Source organism: Octopus sinensis, linkage group LG17 (genome assembly GCF_006345805.1).
Source record: "Octopus sinensis linkage group LG17, ASM634580v1, whole genome shotgun sequence".
NCBI classification, from domain to species: domain Eukaryota; kingdom Metazoa; phylum Mollusca; class Cephalopoda; order Octopoda; family Octopodidae; genus Octopus; species Octopus sinensis.
Window position 1 is genome coordinate 14,588,413 of NC_043013.1, and position 21,115 is coordinate 14,609,527.

A 21,115-nucleotide genomic window follows, 5' to 3' on the forward strand; every position below is an offset into this window, starting at 1 on the left:
TTAGGCTTCCCATGATCTATCTGCCTTAAGCTTGATGCACAGATTGCTATTTTAAACTAATACTGCTTCTGTTGCACCTAACAAATTTATTTCGATATATATATTATTCAAAATATTATGATTCAGCTCCAAGTAAAGTGAACTACTTACATGGTGTATCATGTTGGTATATGTACTGTACCCCATTCCACATATGGCCACTATGCAAAGAAACAGCAAGAATTTGAGAGCATCATTATAGAATTTGAAGCCGAGAGGTTTTGGAAATAAGATGGCTCTTATGAGTTCACCTTTCGCAGTGTTGAAACCTGAAAAGAGAAAAGAAAGAAAAAATTCACATTATGCTATATATAAAAAGCGACAAACAGATATATCATCATTTAACATCCACTTTTTCATGCTTGCATGAGTCATATGGAATTCATTGAGGCAGATTTCCTACAGCTGGATGCCCTTCCTGTCACCAACTCTCACCTGTTTCCAAGTAGAATAATACACGTTCTCCATAGAAACTGGAAATGAATAACATTTACATTCGAGCGAGGTCATTGCCAGTACCGCCTGACTGGTCCCCGTGCCGGTGGCATGTAAAAAGCACCCACTACACTCTCGGAGTGGTTGGCGTTAGGAAGAACATCCAGCTGTAGAAACTCTGCCAGATCAAGATTGGAGCCTGGTGCAGCCATCTGGTTCGCCAGACCTCAGTCAAATTGTCCAACCCATGCTAGCATGGAAAGCGTTAAACGATGCTGCTGCTGATGATTATGATATGACAGCAATGCTTGTTTACATACAGCACATGATGTGAAGTCAAGAGTACGCACACCTGCACACATATCATTTACTTGTTTCAGTCATAAGACTGCAGTCATGCTGGGGTACTGCCATGAAAGGTTTTAGTTGAACAAATCGACCCCAGAACCTATTATTTAAAACTCGATACTTATTCTGTCAATCACTTTTGCTAAACCACTAAGTTACAGGCATGTAAACACACCAACACTGGTTGTCAAGCGGTGGTGGGGGACAAACACAGACACAAAGTCACGCACACAGATATATATATATATACATACATACAACAGGCTTCTTTCAGTTTCCAGCTACCAAATCCACTCACAAGGCTTTGATCAGCCTGAAGTTATAGTAGAAGATACTCACCCATGGTACCATGAACCTGGAACCATGCGGATGTAAAGTAAGCTTCTTACCACACATCTACGCCTGCATCTATAACAGATTTCTTTCAGCTTCCATCTACCCAATCCACGCACAAGGCTTTGGTTAGCACGAGGCCACAGTAGAGATACTTGTCTGAGGTTCCATGCAGTGGGACTGAACCAAAGACCCTATGTTTGGGAAGCAAGCTTTCTTAACCACAGACACACCTGCACATATATATATCATTACCATCATCATCATCATTTAAACATTTATCTTCCATGGGTTGGACGGCTTGACGGCCATCCTTCCTTTCCTCCTGTTGTCTTCATCTTACCCTGTGTTAAGGAGTAGGTTGACTGAGATGGTGTCTATGTAAGGCGGCAAGCTGGCAGAAACGTTAGCACGTCGGGCGAAATGCTTAGCAGTATTTCGTCTGCCGCTACGTTCTGAGTTCAAATTCCGCCGAGGTCGACTTAGCCTTTCATCCTTTCAGGGTTGATTAAATAAGTACCAGTTACGCACTGGGGTCGATATGATCGACTTAATCTGTTTGACTGTCCTTGTTTGTCCTCTCTGTGTTTAGCCCCTTGTGGGTAGTAAAGAAATAGGTGTCTATGTATGTTCACAGCTGCATAAGCACATAAGACAATTAACGGTAGCACAGTACATACTATCTTGGCATGCTCGATTGTAAGTGATGGTTATGCTACAATCTGTACATTACTGCTTGTTACTATTTATTTATTAGTAGCTGTTTGTTACTGTTTGTTAGTACCTGTCTGATGGTACCTATTTATCTGTTAGTATCTATTTGTTTACATCTGTGTGTTTGTACCTATTGCTACCTGTCTGTTTGTAGCAAATATGAAACCTCATTAACAGTCAATATTGTAGACTAATTACTCACCAGTCCTAACTACTACTGCCAATACCTTGGCCTGTCCATAATACCTGGTCTGAAGGACATTGGTACCGGCAAACAGAGTGTATTTCTTGTGAATGGCCGGGGAGTAAATTTCATTGTCGTGGCCACTTAGCTGAGTTTTTGTCACTGGAACGCTTTCACCTGAATAATAATAATAATAATAATAATAATAATAATAGTAATAATAATAATAGTAATAATAATAATAATAGTAATAATAATAATAATAATAATAGTAATAATAATAATAATAATAATAATAATAATAATAATAATAATAATAATAATAATAATAATAATAATAATAATATAATAATAATAATAGTAATAGTAATAATAATAGTAATAGTAATAATAATAGTAATAGTAATAATAATAATAATAACAATAATAATAATAATAATAATAATAATAATAATATTGATGATGATGATGATGATGATGATGATGATGAAGTCGGACATAGTCTTAATTGAGAAAGAAAACAAACTATGCTGGATCATAGATATAGCATGCCCAGCTGACAACAAGGTATGCAATAAGGAAGAAAGAAAAGTCAACAGATATGACAGGTTAGCTTGGGAGGTTAAGCAGTTGTGGTCAATGAAAAAGGTAGCAGTAGTACCAATAATTGTCGGAGCCTTGGGAACAGTGAGCAAAAATCTCAAGAAGTACATGGAACAAATAGGGGCTGTAATAAGGATGGAGCACTTGCAGAAAACAACATTGCTTGGAGCTGCTTGAATACTCTGGAAGGTGCTCGGAAAATAAGGTGTTACCTTAGTTCACTGGTAGTGAACAGCTGACACCGTAGTACATCTCCAGCGTTAGAAGCTGTGCAAAGGCAATAATAATAATGATAGTAATAATAATAATAATTGTTTCAAATTTTGGCACAAGGCCAGCAGTTTTAGAGAGCGGGAGTTAGTCAATAACATCAACCTCAGTACATCACTGGTACTTTATTTCATCAGCCCTGAAAAGGTTAAAGACAAAGCTAGCCTTGTCGGGATTTGAACTCTAGAAAAACGATGACGCCATGGTGATCTCATTCTTGCTCACAACATCATAAGCGGAAAGCATAACCTCTCGAAAGAGCTGTTCTTCACTCCTGCTCCAGAGCGTCGGCTGCGGGGTCACTCCGAAAAGCTCTATCTGCAACGATTTCATCTCAATCGAAGGAGAGGGGCTTTCTCCGTCCGGGTTGCAGATCCATGGAATAAGCTGCCGGACGAGATAGTGAAGATGCCAATGACCGCTCGGTTCAAAGTCTCTCTTGACCAGAAATGGCCTGAACTCTTTGCATGAACACCCACTCTGTACATAACACCATGTCCCCCTACATGGCCTTGCTTTTCGCTTTTTGAGCCAAAAAATTAACTTAACTTAACTTAACTCAGAATGTAAAGAGCAAGAAAAATATGCCAGTCAGCAGTTTGTCTGATATGTAACTGATTCTGCCAGCTTGCAGCATTTCTTTCACAAAGCCAGCAATTTTAATTACACCAAACTTAGTACTTGACTGGCATTTATTTTTATCAGTCCCATAAGGAAGAGAGAGGCAAAGTTGACTTCAGGATAATTTGAACTCGGAACGTAAAGCACCAGACGAAATGCTGCCAAGCATTTTGTTTCATGTGCTAGCAATTCTGTCAGCTCAGTTTCTCATTTAGGCACAAAGCCAGCAATTTAAAGAGGAAAGAAAATAATCAAGGCGCAGGAGTGGCTATGTGGTAAGTAGCTTGTTTACCAACCACATGGTTCAGGGTTCAGTCCCACTGCGTGGTACCTTGGGCAAGTGTCTTCTACTATAGCCTCGGGCCGACCAAAGCCTTGTGAGTGGATTCGGTAGACGGAAACTGAAAGAAGCCCGTCGTATATATGTATATATATGTGTGTATGTTTGTGTGTCTGTGTTTGTACCCTTAGCATTGCTTGACAACCGATGCTGGTGTGTTTATGTTGCTGTCACTTAGCGGTTTGGCAAAAGAGACCAATGGAATAAGTACTAGGCTTATAAAGAATAAGTCCTGGGGTCGATTTGCTCGACTAAAGGTGGTGCTCCAGCATGGCCGCAGTCAAATGACTGAAACAAGTAAAAGAGTAACACCATCAACCCCCAAATAATTCACTGACACTTTCAGATATATAAATTTTTCAAGAAATAGAATAATTAAATAAAATTCCAAAAGTCCACCAGGAACACCACAACAGACACCACCACAAAAAAAAAAAAAATAGGAACAACAATGAAGTAAAGAATAAAAAAATTAGGGGATTTTGGTATCCGGTTCACTCAACCCTTGACCCTTACCGGTTAGCATACTTTCATTAATTATACAAGTTCCAGTAATAAGAACAGCATCACACTGTAGAACACATCCATGGGCAGGTATGGCTATCACATCACCAGGCACCAATGTATTGGTATCAACTTCATCAAACCCTACAATGATAGATACGCACATACATATAATAAAAGCACAAACATAGAACATAATTGTGTTTTCAACACTATAACATATTTAAAAGCAAAACCTGTTTCCTATGTATATATATATCTATATATATAAATCTCTAGTTGTGTGAGTGTCTGTCCCCTTCGATTTAGATTCCTAACTCCTCCCACATTTTGCGGTGCAGTTTAACCAAATTCGGGTATCTTATAGTCGTGATTCATATCGAGCTCGTCTGAGTATTAGCGCGCGTCTACGATGAGTCTACGATTTTAAAAATAATTTAACATCATTTTTATTCATTTTAATGAATAAAATGCATCATGTGTCGATGGCGGCGGAGTTGGCGTCCACGCTCACAGCTGCACCTGTTTGCTTCTCCCCCTTCCCTCCCTCGTGAAGCTGTGGGGAAGGGAGTGTAAAGAAATCAACGTCGTAATGCGTTGTGAAGGAAACCAGCGTTCTTTTAGACAACGACTTCATGGCTTGAAGACACCAAAACAAAAATGGCTAAGAAAGCCCGAATTTATAAGGGAAGTAACTCTCTAAAAATGCTTATATAGTTATTTCCCTTACAAACCCGAGCAACGCTGGGCGATACTGCTAGTATATATATATATATATATATATATATATATATATATATATATATAGGGAGAGTTTATGAAAAAAAAAAAAGACGAAGACAGGTGGTGTACAAAAACAAACAGATATGTATTAGTATAACGCTCAGGAATAGAAAAAGTCTTTTACGTTTCGAGCCTACGCTCTTCTACAGAAAGGGACACAGAAAAAACAAGGAGAGAAACAAGGAGAGAAAAAAATATGTGTAGTGGCTAACGATCTATCAGGGCGACTAGTGCCGGACAGAAGGGTCAAACAGGAGAAGGAAAGTAGGGGAGATAACAAGGTAAAGATGACCCCCAACACAAAGGTGCGTGTGTGTATATGAGAGTATGTATGTGTGTGTGAAAGAGGGCTGGTGTGTTCATGTCCCTGTAACTTAGCACTTTGGCAAAAGATACCAATAGAATAAGTACAAGGCTTAAAAAAAAAGTCCAGGGGTCAATTTGTTTGACTAAAACCTTTCAAGGCAGTGCTCCAGCATGGCTGCAATCAAATGACTGAAACAGGTAAAAGAATAAAAGAATATAAATTGGTTGGTATTAGGAAAGGTGTCCATGGCAAAGATGACATTGGAGATTGATGCAGCCCTACAGCTTGCTGGATTTGGTCAAACCATCCGATTCATGTCAGGACACTAACTGACGATGATGAGGATACACACACATACACATGTATTGTATTACAAGTAAAAGAAAGAATACAATATCATCATCGTTATCATCGTTTAACGTCCGCTTTCCACGCTAGCATGGGTTGGACGGTTTTGACTGAGGGCTGGCGAACCAGATGGCTGCACCAGGCTTCAATCTTGATCTGGCAGAGTTTCTACAGCTGGATGCCTTTCCTAAGGCCAACCACTCCAAGAGTGTAGTGGGTGCTTTTACATGCCACCGGCATGGGGCCAGTCAGGCGGTACTGGCAAAGACCTCACTCGAATCTTTTATACATGCCACCAGCACAGGTGCCAGTAAGGCGATGCTGGTAACGATCACGCTCGAATGGTGTCTTTTACATGCCACCAGCACAGAGGCCAGATAGCCACTCTGGCACAAAATATATATTGCAAAATTTAATAGGAAAACACAAGTTGACTCACTCTGTTACTTTGTTATATGACTGCACTGCATGTGGAAAGAAAATCATTGAGTGAACAGCTGTTTCAATATGTACATCCACATGCATACATATGTGTGTATATATGAAAACAGCTGTTTGGATGGAAAGATAGATTGATGGGGGATATATTAGCGTATGAATGTTCATCAGGGCATGGTACAAAAAAAAATCTAAATGAAAGAAATCAATACTGTGATCAATACTATGACTTGTTCGTAATTATGTTGACAAATGTACAAACTTATTTTATTTCGTTTTTGGATTTGGTTTGCAAGATTCTTTATATGAGTTCCTGTGTTGAAGCATATTCTGTTGTGTCTGGGGAGAGTCATTTTCGTTTTGTGCCTTATAATGTAACACACTCACCGGTAAAATTTCCACTTATTTCTTTTTTCTTTATATAAGTAGAAATTTTACCAGTGAGTGTGTTACATTATAAGGCACAAAAAGAAAATAACTCTCCCCAGACACAACAGAAATTTATTTTAGTCCTCAAGGAAATTTTGAAAAACTATCGAATTTGTTTTGAGAGACAAAACAGAGAAACAAATAAACATACTAATAAATAAATAAATGTCTTTACATGCTGGTGCCATGTAAAAAGTATCTGTGCCAGTGGCACGTACAAAGCACCTATGTCAGTGCCACATAAAATGCATCAAGGCTGGTGCCATGTAAAAAAAAAGCACCTGTGCAAGGGTCACATAACAGAGTACCCATGCCAGCACTGCATTAAAAAGCACCTGTAACCAGCACTGAGTAAAACAGCACCACCCATGCCAGTGCATAAAAAAATCACCCAGTACACTCTGTAAAGTGGTTGGTGTTAGGAAGGGTATCCAGCCAACCAAATCATACCAAAACAGACAACTGCAACCTGGTGCAACCCTCTGGCTTGCCAGCTCCTGTCAAATCATGGAATCCATGGACGGGAAATGGATGTCGAATGATGATGACGATGAGCTATGTAAAAACAAATTTCAAATCAACACTCACGTTCATCACTTCTGCGCACCCGAATCTTCTCCCTGGTAGAAGTGACCATATCATGTAAAGTCACGCTTTGCTGTATGAGACAAATAAAAAAAAAAGAGAGAGAGACAGAGTGAGAAGAAGGTTAGTTTATTAAAAAATTAAAGACAACAGAAGACAGGAATTTTCAAGAAACTATGAAGATAATATAAACTTGTGATAATATAGGTGCAGGAGTGGCTGTATGGTAAGTAGCTTGCTAACCAACCACATGGTTCCGGGTTCAGTCCCACCGCATGGCATCTTGGGCAAGTGTCTTCTGCTATAGCTCTGGGCCGACCAACGCCTTGTGAGTGGATTTGGTAGACAGAAACTGAAAGAAGCCTGTTGTATGTATATATATATATATATATATATATATGTATATGTGTGTGTGTCTTTGTGTGTCTGTGTTTGTCCCCCTAGCATTGCTTGACAACTGATGCTGGTGTGTTTATGTCCCTGTCACTTAGTGGTTTGGCAAAAGAGGCTGATAGAATAAGCACTGGGCTTACAAAGAATAAGTCCCGAGGTCGATTTGCTCGACTAAAGGCGGTGCTCCAGCATGGCCACAGTCAAAATGACTGAAACAAGTAAAAGAGTAAAGAGTTGTGAAGGAAAAACCCCCTTTGACAATACCCACCCCCATCACTCAACTAACTTGCTCGCAGTATATGACTGGAGCTGTGCTTACTGACCCTGGTAAAGGACAGAATTTGCATTGAGGCAGATTTTCTACAGTTGGATGCTGTTCACAAGACTTTGGTTGGCTCAGGGCTATAGTAAAATGTACATGCATAAGGTACTTCACAGTGGAATTGAACCAGAAATCATGTGGTTGGGAAGCAAACTCCTTAACCACACAACACTACACATACATCTTTTTAGCATTCAAAGAATCCATAGCAGTTAAACGAGAGGGAGTGAAAGTGTGTGTGTATATGTGTGTGTGTGTGTATATATATATATACACACACACATTCACAATAATAATAATAAGGATTATTATGAAGTGGTATAGCATTACCTTTAATTCTTTTTATATATACATTATTTAATAAACACAATGCATCCATCCATCTATCCATCCATACATACATACACACACACATACAACAAGCTTCTTTCAGTTTGCGTTTACCAAATTCACTCACAAGGCTTTTGTTGGCCTGGAGCAATGTAAAAGACACCTGCCCAAGCTACCATGCATTGAGACTGAACCTAAAACTATGTGGACAGGAAGCAAACTTAGCCACAAAGCCACACCTGCACCTACACACACACACACACACACACATACATACATAGTCTCATTATATAAGAATGAAAACATTCCTGAAGGTGCCCTAATTTGACAAGTAAAAACCAGCATTAATCATGGCCCTAGTCACACACTAACTCTGAATAGATCCTAGCGATATACATACTAGAAGATAGTTTAAATTAAAAAGTAATACAAAATATATGTTTTTCATATAAAACTGAGGTAATGGCCAGATTAACCATTGCTATTTGCGATAGAGAAGTGTTCAGGAGATATTCTTATTGATTAAATTTGTGGTTATGTTTTGCTTAGAACATATATTTATGTACATGGAATTTTGTAAATAGGTGTGTATATTCAAGTGTGTAACATTCAGGTCATGGGATTGTCTTTTAGTGATTCACAAAAAGGGCGTAGGTAGGGCTAACATGTGACAGTAGTTTTAGTTATTGTTGGTTATATTGGATTTAATAACTAGCTTTGACAATGTAAGGATCAAATGTTCTATGTTCAGTGCAGTATTTAGAAACTTAGTAATTGGGTGTGTCAAATTTTTTTGTAATTGAATATTTTGAAGGTTCACAAAAGAATGTAAGTAGGTAAGTAGAAAAGTATAGAGTAACCTATCAGATTAATGTAAAATTGCTTTTATTATAACTAATCATAAATACAAACATTAATGTGTGTGCATGTATGTGTGTGTGAGGTCCACAATTATACAAAAACACACACAAACAGGTGAAAGAACAACAAACAGAGTGTAATAAATGCTCAGAAAATTGGAAGAAGTCTTTAAAGCTTTGAGCTTATGCTCTTCTTCAGAGAGGAATGAGGAAAGAAAACAGATGGAGAGAGAAAAGAGATGGAGAGAAAAATATAAAAATACAAAATGGGACAAGAACGCAAAACATCTGGACAGTTAGGTGATACAAAAATGGGACAACAAAACATCCAGATAGACGATACTAAGAAAACAAGGACAGGCCATTCGAAGTTTTCTTTCTCAGTCGAGTACCAGATTATCTTTGCAATTTCGGCTGATTATACTTGAGATTGCTCCAACCTGGCCAGTCCCAAGGAAAAACTAAGCTAAGAGCATTAGATTCCTTGGAAGGAAGCAGTGAATGTATAAAAAAACAAGGACCGAAAAAAACGGACAATGTTACACAAATACAATAAGAATAATAACAGGACGTAATAACAGGTGTCTTTCGACTAAGGGTGAATTAAATTAAGCTGGCATGTGTGGAAATGAAGTCTTACGGCAGGCATACAAGATTTCACAGGTACAGGGAGGAATATCGATGTTGCACGGACAACAGCCAGACCAAGAGAGAAAGATCAAGCTTGGCCAAACGCCGGTCACATGGGAAGAGAAGAGAGGTAGAGGCAGAGGGACATATATATATATATATTGTGGATGAGATATTCTCCACACACCACCTACAAGCTCATCATTCACTGAGTAAATAAAAACAAAAAAAAAACAGTGCGACTCAGACAGAGAAATGGTTGTGCTTACCTTGTGGGTTTCATACAAGGAAATGCTTATGGACATACAGGAAATAAAGAAGATACAACCAGCATAGTAATAATAGACATCGATAGCCCAGAGTATGATGCTGGCTATTTGGAAGATGTAAAATGGATTGAGAATCTGCAAAATAATTAACAGATAATTAATTAACATTCGACAAATCCGATGTGATATAATCGAAAAAAAGCAAAAATATTTTTCTTTCGTTATTTTATTCATTTTTTCCAAGCTTCCCTAAATAAGTGGAAAGTACTTTTTTGTTTTTTTGTTTTTTTTTTAAGAGGATCTCTTTTCAAACTGCAAGCACTCAATTGTGAAGTAAGAGTGAAACTTATATTCAGGCAGGCAGACTGAGGCAAGGAGCTTTCATATGCTATACACAAGAGTATAATATGACAATTGTGGCAAGTTTTGAACACATGAACATGGAGTGAGAAATCCAGTATCTTAACCACATAGCTATTGTAAGGTTTGAACACCTGACCATGGAGTTAGTAGTTCAGGACCTTAACCACACAGCTATTGTATCTATAGCAAGGTTTGAACATATGACCATGGAGTCAGTAATCCAGTACCTTAACCATATAGCTATTGTATCTATAGTAAGGTTTGAACACATGACCATGGATTTAGTAGTTCAGGACCTTAACCACACAGCTATTGTATCTATAGCAAGGTTTGAACATATGACCATGGTATCAGTAGTCCAGTGCCTTAACCACATGGCTATTGGTCTAAAAAAATAAAAGTACATACCTGGTGCAACAATGTGCAGTAGCATGCAACAATATGCAACACATAGCTAAAACATTTAATTCAAGCCAGTGAAGGAGCTCCTATACAATGGCACAACTTGCTAGAAATAACAGCCAAATCTCCCTCAAATTAAAGCCTACTGTTTAAAAAAATTCACATTGAATAATGCAGTCACAGCTATGTAAAAATAGATTGCATGCTCACAACTAGAATATCTTTGATCAATAGATCAATAGACCAATATATTTCTGAATAGCTTGATGTGGGATGATCACAGCTGGAACACCTTTGATCATAAAACTGCTCAATCAAACGTTGACCTGGGTCTAAACATCATTAAAGAGCAAAATGAATTATGTAGGCCCAAGGTATACTGTCTCTGAATAAAAAGACAGAATGAAGGTGGTTAGAACACAGATCTGCTCTTATGAAGCTGAGCAAAAGAAAAACAAGATGCCATTTTTTTGGGGGTGGTTGCTTTTTCCAGAAATTTATTCTTTCACTGTTTTGTTTATTTCAATCAATGGTTTGTTACCATACTGGAGCACTGCTTTGAAAGATTTCATACTTAAAGATTCGAACGAGGTCGTTGCCAGTACTGCCTGACTGGCCCCTAGTGCCAGTGGCATGTAAAAAGTACTCACTACACTCTCGGAATGGTTGACGTTAGGAAGGGCATCCAGCTGTAGAAACTCTGCCAGATCAAGATTGGAGCCTGGTGCAGCCATCTGGTTCGCCAGCCCTCAGTCAAAATCGTCTAACCCATGCTAGCATGGAAAGCAGACGTTAAACGATGATGATGATGATGATGATACCTTTTAGGTCTGGTATTATTCTGTTAGTTTACTTTGCTGAACTGCTAAGTTACAAGGATGTAAGCTAACTAACACCAGTTGCCAAGCATTGAATACAAGCACACACACACACACGCACACACACACACACACACACACATGCATACATATTCATGTAAATTCATGTCCAACATGGTTGAGTGCAGTCAAACATAAGAAGACTTTCCATTGCAGAGATAGTTTTTTTGAAAGAAAAATTTGAAAGAAAATTTTAAAGAAAAATTTGAAAGAAAAATTAGAAAGAAAATTTGAACAAAAAATTTGAAAAAAATTTGAAAAAAAATTTGAAAAAAAAATTTGAAAGAAAAAGAAAATTTGAAAGAAAAATCTCTTTGCCATGTGTGAAAATGCAAGATAGACTGTGAATGAGGCATGCATTATTCGGTTGTTTCATTTTATCAGCTGTGAACACCAAATCTGTCATTCACAGCTCAATAACACTAGTCTAGGCTAGGCTTCCACACAGTTTCCAGCAATCGTATTCATTTACAAGATATTGGTCGGCCCAGGGCTATAGTAAAAGACACTTGCTCCCATGGTGCTGCACAGTAGGACTGAACCTGAAACCATGTGGTTGCAAAGCAAACTTCTTAATCACACAGCTGGTCCTGGGCTGTCTGAAGTAGTAGTAGTAGTAGTAGTAGTTCTTCATCATCATGATCAATATTTAACAACCATTTTCCATGCTAGAATGAGTTGGATGACTTGACAGGAACTGGCAAAGCCAGGGGCTACACCTGGTTCCATAGTCGGTTTTGGCTTGGTTTCTACGGCTATGCCTTTCCTAAAACCAACAACTTTACAGAGTGTACTGGGTGCTTTTTCACATGGCACCTTGGTTTTGATATTTGAAAAAAATATATTTGAAACAAAAAAAAAACCTAAAAAAAGTTGAAAAAAAAAGAAGCAATCTTACCTCATATATAAGAAGCTTCCAGTAAGACTTCACTTCAATGATGATGTCATTGCTTCCATAGATCTCACGTCTGTTAAATAAAGAAATAAATATAAGAAAAAAGGAATGTAAGGTAACCTACAAGTGCCATAATGTAAAAGTGACAATGTTGTTGGCGTGATAGAGTTTGAACCATTGAAGCTTCAGTCTGCAGATCAGTCGTTGTCAAAGAAACCGTCAGGTTAAATTTTCAGTAGGTACTACCTCGTTCACTCTTTTACTAGTTTCAATCATTAGACTGGCCAAGCAGTGACACCAACCTTAATAGTTATTAAACATTGGATACTAATTTATTCAAACTTTATGTCTTGAAGTCACTAAGTTATGATTTCAACATAGAGGAACACAAAGGTTTACACTGGTAAATATAAACACCCTCAGGGACATATATGCATCAATGCATATATGCATAATACATGGGACATATATGCATCACTCGTGCACACATATAATAATAATAATAATAATAATAATAATAATAATAATAATAATAATAATAAATGAGAATGGTGGTAAACTTACTTTTGTGCTTGTACTTCTTTGCTGAGTCCATGGAAATCTTCTAGAAGTGATTTACAATAAATGTTGGTGGAAAGATCTCTGGAGAATGGCAGAAAATAATGGCAAATATTAAGATAAGCAAAATAAAAAAAATTATATTTTCAAGTATGTATGTATATGTGTGTGTATGTATGTATCAGAGACTGAGAGGGAGAATATGTGTAATATTCTCTGTGTGTGTGTGTAAGCAGACATATGAAACATTGCACAATCAACAACAGATGACAATATTGTACAACACAAACACATATATGTCTACAGGTATGTACACAAAGGTCATATCTTACAAAGTGACCCAATCCAGTGGGAAGTTATAACATTCATCACTCTTTCTTCAAACCATGCTGACCTTGCAGCAGAACCAAACAGTTATCTGCAAGGTCATGGACAGAAAGTCAGAAATGCCACTGACAACAAGAAAACATAGACAAAAATCACATACGAAGATGGAGCAATCGCTGTGTATGCATATCAGTATGTATATATGCACACACACATGTACTACATACGTATGTTGTTATTCTGTTGTTAGTGAGTTAATCGTTCATACAGTATAGTCACCACCAACGAACCTTTATAATTGTATATCAGCTACAATTCTATGAATTCACTATTGACACACTCCTATAATTTAATAGTATTATAGCTACACTACTATGAACTCACTGCTAACAGATCTCTACCATTCTATAGTATAACGACTGTAACACTATCAACTGAAAACTGCTATAGCTATAGCTCAATACTGCTATTGTACAGTAGTTATAATTCTGTGTAACATGACACTTTTGTGGAAACTTCTGCATTGTTATTTGACTTACTAGAAGTAGCAGTGAAATTTTTCTTAATCATGTAACAATAAAAAATAAAAATCAACTACATTGTATAATGTAATTCTAAGTATATTATGTCAAACAATCACAGCTCAATCATATTTGGTCATAGATCCAGATCACAGAGCTGGATCATCTCTGATCATGGATCTGGAATACCTTTGATCATAGATAAGGAATATCTTTGATCATTGATCCGATACAACATGGATCTGGGTTATCTTCAATAACAGATCTATAACATCTATGATTACAAACATCACAGACTGGGAACATCTCTGATCATAGATTTAGAACACCTTTGACTATAAACTCGGATCATCTTTGGTTGTAGAGCAGCTGGATTGAGGCTAAACCCAAGTTCAACAATATCTTCCTCCTCTACATTCAGTCTCCAATGTCACACCCACTTACATCAAATATCAACAAACATCTTTAATACTCAGCCTATTTATATGGACAATGAAATAGTACAGACATTAGTTTGCTAAATGTTAAATTCTATCATAAGATCAGCTTCATTTCATAAACATTCAATGACAAGGAAACACAGATTGAATTTTCAAAATTTCCACCATTAAAATTGAAATTTATTCAGCATAAACCTCATCATGTCCGTTTCACATACTGGCATGGGCTAGATGGTACAAGCCAAAGGATTGCACTAAGCAAGCACCAGTGTCTATTTTGGAGTGGTTTCTACAGCTAGATGTCCTTCTTAGTGCCAAGCACTTTACAGGGTGTACTGAGTGTTTTTTGCATTGCACTGGTATTTTATGTGGCACCAAAAAAAGAAAAAAAACCTAATTTGAAAATATTTTTGAAATTTGAATTCTAACAATTTTTTTATAAATGAATTTTTTTTAATAAATAAACGGAAAATATTTTTGAAACTTGAATTAAAAAAAATTTTTTTTTTAAATAATTTTGTTTTCTTCATGACAAAATTTCAAAGAGATTTCAAATTTCAATTATAGATCCTATCATTCCACCAATTCCTAATCATATGGAATCAGATGTTTGATCAATATACAATTTCAAACATGAAAGCTTTTTTTTCGTTTCTTCATTTTTTAAAACTGAACTAAAATTTGATTTACAATATAAAAGATTAAAAAATCCAAGAAAAAAGGTGGGGACAACAAATTCTATCATAAACTCAAATAAATTCTTCAAATATTTTAGAAAAGACAAGTAATATTTTCTTCAGTGATATCTAGCTTCTTTATCACAAAAATGGTTTTGGTGCCAAGTTTGGTAGCCAGCAGTAGAGAAAGCTATTTTGAATAAATGTTGTGGGAGGGGATGTTTGTGTGTGTGTTTTATACAAGTGAAAGGCAGTGTGAGGGAAGACATATTTTTTTATCATTTATTATTATTATTATTATCATTATTACTACTACTACTACTATTGGCATGTTGGCAGAATTGTTAGCACACTGGACAAAATGCTTAATGCGAGCTGGCAGAAGCATTAGCATGCCGGACGAAATGCTTTGCGGCATTTCGTCTGCCGCTACGTTCTGAGTTCAAATTCCGCCGAGGTCGACTTTCATCCTTTCGGGGTCGATTAAATAAGTACCAGTTTCATACTGGGATCGATATAATCGACTTAATCCATTTGTCTGTCCTTGTTTGTCCTCTCTGTGTTTAGCTCCTTGTGGGTAGTAAAGAAATAGGTATTTCATCCGCCTTTCAAATTCCACCAGGATCAACTTAGCCTTTTATCCATTCGGATTTGATAAAAGAAGTACCAGTCGAGCACTAGGGTTAATGTAATCAATTAGCACCTTCCCCAGAAATTTCAGGCTTGTGTGTGGGAGTGTGTGTGTGTTTAGGCATCATGTGATGCTTGTAAATGAGCATCATTGTCATACAAACGAGATTGCTCGTTTCTGGTGTGCCATGAAAAATATGCCTGAGCAAGGGTAATATTATCTAGCTTTTGAAACAGGTGAAGGTTGATGAGAGGAAGAGTATCTGGTTGTAGAAAACCTGCCTTAATAAATGCCATGCAATTTATGCAAACATGAAAATGTGGACATCAAAAATGGTTATGATGACGATGGCAGATGCAACAAATAATTTGATATAAAGGATTTTGTATTAGTATGATATAAAGAAAAGGCAGGTTGTTTTGTTTTTTTGTTTGTTTATTCCCCCCTGCCACCCGAATTTTTTTGTCTTTGGAAAGATAAATGGAAGATAAAAAGAAAGAAAAAACAAAGAAAATTAGCTATATGAAAGCATGTATCAACTATAACCATGCCAATGCATACATAAACCTGTACATACATATGCCCATACACAAGTACGCACACATGTAATTTATATATTTTATACAATAAATTGTAAACAATTTTTACTTACTCCAGTCTTTTAAAAGACTGCAACCTGATGTCCCAAATATATCTGACATATTGGTAATCAAAATATCTGAGAGACCATTCCTACAAAAGACAAAATTAATCTATGTTAGATACGAAGAATGGTTAGAGATGACGATTTATGCAGATACATGAAGGTCTTTCAGACTCCCCACCCCTCGTTAGCTGTAATTAAAGAAAGAGGAATAAAGAGACATTGTATTGTTAGGAATGAGAAACAAGCAAATCCAAACACCAAGTCTTCAGTTTCACAAACATTGCAAATAAAAATGACGATGATGATGATGATGATTTTTAACATAGGCATAAAGTCATACATTTTATGGGGAGGGTCATAGTGGATTAGACTAACTTTGTTACTAAGTTTTAATTATTAGATTGTTCCAAAAATAATGGTCGCTCTAAGGTGTTGTGTTTTGAAACACAATTTTATCATAGTATTTTAATTATATTTTGGCATTTTTTTTTTTTATTTAAAGGGAAAAATTTGACTAGTCAGTCAGTCACTGGCTAAAGAAGAAGACATGCACCCAACACCAGAGAGCTGAAGACACCTCCAAAAAGGGGTGGGGCGCCACGTCAAAACAGTAGAGGAGTAGGGACCGAAACCAGACATGGCTCCTCCTGATGATGTCTTGAGCTAACTGGATCCTATAAAGGAGCTGTTGTGGTAGCAGACCACAAAACACGGTTGTAATGTCTAAATATTTGTTGTTTTTATAAATAACATCGAGAAATATCAGAGGCGAAACTAATTAGCAGTCGGTTTATAGCAACAGATATTACTAGTGGAAGGAACAAACTATTTCAGATAATTAATTAATCCATTGAAGGCACACATAGAAAATGTGTTTTTTAGAGACAAAACAAAACACCGCTACTGAATTAGAAGAGAACCTATACAAATAGGGATTCCCCTGAGAACCTATACGAATAGGGATTCCTCCGTTTCTTAATTTATTCAGACTGCGGAGGATATCATTCTGCAATAAAACACTTTAAAAAAAATGTCAGTAGGGAATATCATCATCATCATCATATGTCTGTTTTCCAGATAAATATAAACATTTAGTTAGAAAACATTTTCAAATTTTCCATTACAAAGTTTAGTCGCCAAATGTCTGAAATCCAATAATCTTTATAAAAACAATAATCATATCTAAATAATGGTAATTAAGTAGATGTGTCACTAACATATTCAGTGTCACAGTACAAAATCCCACTTGAATAATGCCAAGCACTCAAAAAAACTTAATTGCGAAAGAGAGGGGGAGAGAGAGAGGGGAGAGAGACAGACTGTAAGCATGTGTGTATGTGTGTGTGTGTTTGTGTGAAAAGAAAAAGAAACAGAACAATCCCTTTTTCATCGTAATTAACCATATCATAACAGAACATATTATTACATATTTGTTTCCTTTCGAACCCCGTAAAGTATCATTGCAATGCATATGAGTGATAGCCATTCGCAAACCCTTCAGTTAAAACATACCAACTACAGACTGTCAACCAACCCTCACACATGAACATTATAATGATTATGTTTTATTAGAATTGAAACCAGTGTGTAATACTGTATTTGGAATAATCTGATTAACTACAATGTAATAACTGAGAATTTTCTTTTTATCAATTTTTCTATATCATTCCAATTTAAGAGGGAATCTAATGGAAATGATTTTAAAAATTATATAAAAAAATATATTTTCTGACACCTCAGACTGCCGAGTGGTAATTCATTATCTGGTGCGAAGCACACAGTGCATGTCGAGCACCTTTGCAGGTGCTGATACAGCCGATACGCAACCCTTAGTTGAGAACAGTGACAGTCAGGGAGTTTAATTGGTGCAGTACATCTGACAAACAGTAACGCAGGCACCCCAAAGCGCACTCAGTGTGGACGGAAACCACACGTTAAGCAAAAGGGCAAAAGCTCAAGCTCACTCAATCAAGATTTTCAGTATGAATATGGGTCATGAAAGCATGGCCCATCGACCCTTTCTGAACAGCAAGGGGCCATGTGTCTGCCAAGGGGTGTCAGAGAAGATATTTTAATTACATATTTATAAAATCACTTTTATTAAATTTCCTCTTAAACTGAAATGTCAGAGACTTACTTCTGTGTTATTTCCACCGCCATCTTTTACATATAAAAATTTGATTTGTATAATCTCTGATCTTTTTTCAACTACATATCTATATATATATATATATATATATATATATATATATATATATACTAGCAGTATCGCCCGGCGTTGCTCGGGTTTGTAAGGGAAATAACTATATAAGCATTTTTAGAGAGTTACTTCCCTTATAAATTCGGGCTTTCTTAGCCATTTTTGTTTTGGTGTCTTCAAGCCATGAAGTCGTTGTTCTAAAAGAACGCTGGTTTCCTTCACAACGCATTACAACGTTGATTTCTTTACACTCCCTTCCCCACAGCTTCACGAGGGAGGGAAGGGGGAGAAGCAAACAGGTGAAGCTGTGAGCGTGGACGCCAACTCCGCCGCCATCGACATACGATGCATTTTATGCATTAAAATGGAATAAAAAATTATGTTAAATTATTTTTAAAATCGTAGACTCATCGTTGACGCGCGCTAATAGTCAGACGGGCTCGATATGAATCACGACTATAAGATACCCAAATTTGGTTAAACTGCACCGCAAAATGTGGGAGGAGTTAGGAATCTAAATCGAAGGGGACAGACACTCACACAACTAGAGTTTTATATATATAGATATATATATATAATAACAAAATAATAAATAAAACATATGCACATATACATACATATATGTACGTACCTACATCTATATGTATATACACATGCATATATGGGTACAGGACAACAAAAAAACATAGAACACAAGGAGAAACGAAAACATAAAAACAAAAACATGGAAACGGACTTTTTTCAAACAATGAAAAAACAGAGTACAAGATATACAACACAAGGAATATTCCCCTTCTTCAGTTGCCCCTGTTTCAACTACTCCGTGTTTCAATACATACATACATACATACATACATACATACACACATACATACACACATACAACATCAGAGCAGTTTTGAAGGTTTGTTAAACCTGGCTTAGCAAACAGTGTATAAGTGAATATTTAACTCTGCTTCATATATTAAGTTCTTTGTTCACATTTATTGATTTTATATCATTAAAAGCACCACATAAAGGGAAAGAAAGAGAAAAAGAAATATGGAAAAAAGAAACAAACAGATAAATATAAACAATTAGTTAGAAAACATTTTCAAATTTTCCATTAAAAAGTTTAGTCTCCATATGTCTGAAATCCAATAATTTTTATAAAAATAATAATCATATCTAAATAATGGTAATTAAGTATTCCCATCACCAACATATTCAGTATCACAATACATAATCCCACTTCAATGCCAAGCACTCAAAAAAACTTAATTAGTGAAAGAGAGAGGGGGAGAGAGAGATTGTGTGCATGCATGTCTGTGTGTGTGTGCATGTATGTGTGTGTATGTGTGTGTGTATGTGCGTGTATGTGTGTGTGTGAAAAGAAAAAGAAACAGAACAATCCCTTTTTCACTGTAATTAACCAAATCATAACTGAATATATTATTACATATTTGTTTCACTTTGAACAGTAGATTATCATCGTAATGCGTATGAGTGATGGCCGTTTGCAAACTCTTTGTTTAAAACATACCAACTACAGACTGTCAACCAGCCCTCACACATGAACATTATAATGATTATCTTTTATTAGAAATGAAACCAGTGTGTAATACTGTATTTGGAATAATCTGATTAGTTACAATGTAACAACTGCGAATTTTCTTTTTATTAATTTTTCTATATTATGTGGCATGTGTGTGTGTGTGTGTACACACTTGCAGATTTTTGGTTTCCAAACAAAATATCTCTCAATATATGTTGTACAATAACATTTATTTCCAAGAAGGTGGTGACTCTCAATTGCTATTTAAGAGTTTCTCTCTCAAAGTGATTTAAGACGTAAAATGATATGCCTATTGCTCCTAAACAAGCTCGTATTATCAATGGAGTGAATTGTCAGCTTCATACAAATAGAGTTTTTAATTTTTCTTTAATAACCTAACTGGGTGGGGAGCAGTGTGAATGAACTTTTATAGAACCTTCATGACTGATGGGAGAGAAAAAGAGGAGGGTATCCTCAAAGCAATGACTTGGCCTGATGCTTGTAACAGTGTGAACTCCACTACAAGCCCCCAAAATTAAAAGTTATGATACATATGTGCATCATCACAATGCGGTTCCTTTTGAATGATTCCACCCCACTAGTTGGGAGGGCAGGCCAATACTTCCTCTGAATGGCACACTAATCTTTCGCAGGGTTACCCATTTATGGCTGAGTGAACTGGAGCAATGTGAAATGAAAATGTTTTGCTCAAGAACATAATGCACAACTGGCACACACACACACACACACACACACACACACACACACACACACACACACACATACATACACACACACACACAACATCAGAGTGGTTTTGAAGGTTCGTTAAACCTGGTTTACCAAACAGTGCATAACTGAATATTTAACTCTGCTTCATACCTTGAGCTCTTTGTTCATATGTTTATTAATTACATATCATAAAAAAAAGCACCATATATATATAATGTGTATACGT

At 36.5% G+C, this 21,115-nt stretch overlaps 1 protein-coding gene across 5 annotated transcripts in view; it reads right to left on the minus strand.

The window, feature by feature from the left end:
- LOC115221082 (probable cation-transporting ATPase 13A3) overlaps positions 1-21,115 on the minus strand; it is a 125,637-nt gene that overhangs the window by 56,949 nt on the left and 47,573 nt on the right. For all 5 annotated transcript variants that reach the window (XM_029791298.2, XM_029791296.2, XM_029791299.2 and 2 more), the window contains 8 exons: positions 16,430-16,509; positions 13,188-13,265; positions 12,627-12,696; positions 10,086-10,220; positions 7,285-7,354; positions 4,404-4,535; positions 2,072-2,230; positions 151-308 (listed from right to left, as the gene is read on the minus strand). In XM_029791298.2, the coding sequence (XP_029647158.1) occupies positions 151-308; positions 2,072-2,230; positions 4,404-4,535; positions 7,285-7,354; positions 10,086-10,220; positions 12,627-12,696; positions 13,188-13,265; positions 16,430-16,509 (882 nt within the window). The remainder of the gene's footprint in view (positions 1-150; positions 309-2,071; positions 2,231-4,403; positions 4,536-7,284; positions 7,355-10,085; positions 10,221-12,626; positions 12,697-13,187; positions 13,266-16,429; positions 16,510-21,115) is intronic.